Source organism: Lottia gigantea, assembly GCF_000327385.1.
Source record: "Lottia gigantea unplaced genomic scaffold LOTGIsca_794, whole genome shotgun sequence".
Lineage (NCBI taxonomy): Eukaryota > Metazoa > Mollusca > Gastropoda > Lottiidae > Lottia > Lottia gigantea.
In genome coordinates, this window is record NW_008710646.1 from 7,327 (window position 1) to 11,901 (window position 4,575).

General features: G+C 33.9%; 1 protein-coding gene across 1 annotated transcript in view; it reads right to left on the reverse strand.

Moving 5' to 3' along the window:
• The window catches only part of LOTGIDRAFT_176188 (hypothetical protein), a gene marked incomplete at both ends in the record, with an annotated part of 9,993 nt that extends 7,321 nt beyond the window's left edge, over window positions 1–2,672 (reverse strand). Inside the window, 4 exons of the mRNA XM_009066777.1 lie at window positions 144–722; window positions 1,240–1,488; window positions 2,228–2,437; window positions 2,552–2,672. Of these exons, the coding sequence (XP_009065025.1) occupies window positions 144–722; window positions 1,240–1,488; window positions 2,228–2,437; window positions 2,552–2,672 (1,159 nt within the window). The remainder of the gene's footprint in view (window positions 1–143; window positions 723–1,239; window positions 1,489–2,227; window positions 2,438–2,551) is intronic.
• Between the last annotated feature and the right edge of the window lie 1,903 nt (window positions 2,673–4,575).

The window sequence follows — 4,575 nt, forward strand, 5'->3', positions numbered from 1 at the left end:
TGATTGACATGTTTTATTACATGGTTGTTTACATGACTGTCCATAATATCCATCGTAGCATTGGGTACAATTCTTATTGTCATTCTGACTACATATAATACAGTTTTTACTACAATCATTAGTACATGTAGGTCCTGATTTACCAGAAATACAACCAGATATACAACTACCATCATTTCTATTACATGTACCATTATTACAACCTGTACTACATTTACCATCACAATTATTACCATATCTACCATTAATACATCCTACAGTACATCTACCATCTCTATAATAATTCTTACATTCACTACAGTATCCATTGTTCTTATCACATTTAGACAGTCTACAGTTTGTAGGACATTGTTTCTGACATTTTATACCCCAATAACCGTCATTACAAACTTCACAATCACCATTATTCTGGATACAACCACCATTACAATTAGTAGGACATGGTGTATCACATTTATTACCATAATAACCAGAAATACATCCACCATTATTACAATATCCGTTATTCTGTTGACATCCTTGTTTACATTTATTACAGTTGACATTACATTTCATACCCCAGAAACCTTTTTTACAAGCTTTACAATCACCATTATTCTGGATACAACCACTATTACAATTAGTAGGACATGGTGTAGCACATTTATTACCATGGTAACCAAAAATACAATTGTTACAATTACCACTAGAATCACAGCCATCTTTACAATTACTTCCACATTCTAGATATACAATAATAAACACTATGGTAAAAAGAACAATATTACCAAACAATAAGTTGTGATCAATTAGACATTTAAAAAATTTAATTACCGAATACAATGTATCAAGATAATATTTTATAGCTGTTCTCTGTTAGAACTGAAACTTTCGAGAGTATCATACTATAGTTTTGTGTGAAGGAGAAATAACAACTCAGTCTTCTATTAATTTGAGTGGAATAGAACTAATTTGTTTGATTTTAGCCTCAAAATGACCACTAACCGTGTTCGATGAACCTGCCCAATTATGTTTTCTTTTTTAAATCGAATGTGCACACCTATGGCTTTGGTAAAACTAAGTAAACTGGATTATTCATATTATCATTATAGAGATAGTATTGTATAAATATTTCATAAATAGTAAATAATTATTAGAAACCACAAGAAATTTTACCAGTATCTGCAGCATTTTCTACCCTCTGTACCTCCAAATGTAGATAGAATTATAAAGCTACTGCTATTATACAAACAAACTTACTTTCAAATATTTCTACTTCACAGAGTGCGAGGTATTTGTCTCCTGCTTGGTCGGGATTTTCTACACTAATATATACTATACTACCATTAAACTGTATATTTTGTTGTTGATTACAACTGTTTATATTGTAGATATTTTGTGTTGTTGTACTAGTATCTTTATAACAAACTGTAGATTGTTGATATCCATTATAATTACATCTACCATTAGAACTTAATCTTAGCTCAAAACCTTGTAATCTGAATTGATCTGAAATTTTATACAGTGTTCAAAGCTAACTCGAACCAACATCCTTGTACATCACTGATGGTATAGAATCGCCTCTTATTTTACTTCAAACTTAGTGATCAATAGAGGAAGAGGATTACGGTCATCAGCATGATGATACCTCCCCCGNCCCCTCCCCTCCTAAGCCCCCTAAAAATAGAATTAATATAATACAATGCTTAAATAAGCACGAAAAGATATGGATAATTATTACCTCGAAAAGTCGAGAGACGACAAAGGCGAGGAAAAAGGCGAGAAAGCGAGAGTAAAAAAGGCGAGAAGTTCAGAAAGCGAGGAGAAAGGCGAGAAAGAGAGGACAATTTTCCTCTCTTTCTCGCCTTTTTCCTCGCCACTTTCCTCGCTTTCTGGCCTTTTTCCTCGCCTTTTTTACCTTCGCCATTTTCTTCTCTTTCTCGTGGGCGAGAAGTCGAGTTTTCTCGCTTTCCTCGCATCCGGCTTCCATAGATAATGTCGACAAACGTCTTGATCTAAATTGTGATTGAAACTTTGACAGTGAAATGAATTGTCCTGAAAACGAGTTTTCTTTTAGACACCTTGTACCAAATTTATATACTTCAATAAGAGCACTGTTTGTGAACAATTGCATCAACAAAAAGGAGATGATAAAGAATGAAAGTTCACAACAGTTCAACTGCGTCAGTGTTGTGTTTAATTGTAACTTCGTATGAAAGAATTATTAATTGAAATATAGGAATCTTACATGTTTTTCTGTTGTATATTTTGATGTTTTGAAAGTTAACATCTTTCTGTAAATCAACACACCACCAATTGATACCAGGATTGAAGGTATGAGTACAAGATCCCTGTTTAAAATCACTGTTAGTATTACCATCTACAGCTAACGATGAGTAACTAGTAGAATAATTAGAACTCTGGGCGGTGTTTCTTCCCAATGCAACATTTTCTTCACCTTAAATATACATTTATTGTATACAAATTTATCTCAGATCAAAGTAATCATTTGTTTAATGCTATTATTATCCTTCAAGAATACGAGAAATGAAATTGGAAAGATGGATCCTACCACTTCTATTTTCATTTGACCGTGATTTTACGTGCGCTCCCCGGAGCTTCACATTGATAGCACTGTCTTTTAGAAAACACAACCTTTCTTCATAATAATTTAATAATATGAATGAAGGCATGGCCTTGAATGAGAGCGCAGGTTAACGATAGAATAACAATAATTAACAATAATTAAATAAAAGAAATTCAACCTTATCTGTATGTAATGCAAACTATTTTGCCTTCTAATCATATGTGTGAAGGTAATCTTCTATGAATATAAGATCCATAGACATTTCTATAAGGTGTGAAAGTAATCATCTATAACGATGACGTCATTATAACATGACGTATGATGTCAAAAAAGCCGCCAAAGCTGTCATTTTATTCCTTATATGAAGCATAGAGAATATCCAGGAAAAATAAAATAAAACGTAAGGTTTGTTAAGTTGCTACAAAACATCCCTTTCTGTGTTTGAAACAATTGTCGTAATTTATTTAAAGAATTCCAGAATATTCACTCCGAAACTACCCCGATTGACTGCGATCTAGTTGTCAACAAACATGGCGGCCCTCATGATCCGCCATCTTTTTTCTCACTTTTTTTTTGACTACCCGTGGGGCATAAATTTTCTGAAACGAATTGATGTATACGTATGTGTTACCATTATAAAGAGCTGCGCTCTCATAATAATGTGCAACATGTGTAAATAGATTGATAGAACTATAATTTATTAGTTAAAAGTTTAGATTTAGATTAAGTATCGCTGCTAATAAAAACTGTTGTAAAGCTTTTATTTCTCATATCGGTATTAAATCTAGTGGTAACGATTTGTTACCCTTATCGTAGCGGAGCGTTTTGACATTGGGTTTGGCACTATACCACGACAATCTTAAATGACATTTATTATATTATGAAATATAGATTCACACATTGACTACACACATTTAACTTTCAGTGCGCAACGTCCTCGACCTGCCCTATCAATGGATATGCTGATATCGGTTGAAACTTTCTGTTTTATGGTCATCCAAGATTTCACATTTTGTATATTTCGACTTCTGTGCCAAAATGTATTTGTTCCTTCCAAGGCTTTTACATGTGAGAGAATCAATATATAAATCATACGTTATATTTCAAATCATTATTATTTGACTGACAGCCATGTTCCCACTATCAATATGATACATGTACAATTCGCGAATCGCCATCCAGAACCTAAGCCCCGTAATCGTGGTCTAAATCGGGGACTAAACGTGGGGATCCTATCATATCATAAAAGGTCGGGGAAATCGTGTTAATATCTACGATAAGCATGTGGATTGCTAAACGGGATCATAGATTGATCACGATCCTCGCTATTTGTAGCCATTAGATTTGTTAAGACTTCACGATCTGATAAAATTAGTCTTCGATTAAGATAACGTTTTCAATCCTACCGCGGATCCGATACTGAGAACCTAGAAAAAAGTACAAGAAATAATTAACGACGTGGTCAGTGTGAGTCCAGTCATAGCTCAAATCGGATCACCCTCGATTGTGAACATGAAGACATCGCCATCACAATATCATCCTATCGTAATGGAGAGCATCTGTTCTTGGTGAACTTATCTGAACGTCACTGTACGTCACATATACACGTTATTGCAATTCGGTGAACTCGATAGTAATGATGGTGTACGATTGAGACGTAATCTTGGATCCAATCGAAACAATCCTGTCGGCACGTATATGATCGAATCTGGATGGAAGATGAGATCGTATACGAGCGCAACCAATCGTTTCAGAACTACAGACTCTTATCACAAAGTTAGGATTTAAAAGAAATTCCACTATCAGTTACGATTGGTCCTTTTACTTGGAATATCATGTCAAAGACAATAAATATAAATATCTAAAAAGTTCCTAATATTATTAACAGGTTTTTGAGTTGAGTTGTAAATGTAATAAAAGTACAGATGTTTTCATTCGCTGATTACTTTGGTCGAGTGAACTGCTCAAATTGAAAACTGACGAAGAAGATTGAGGTATGTTTGATGTAT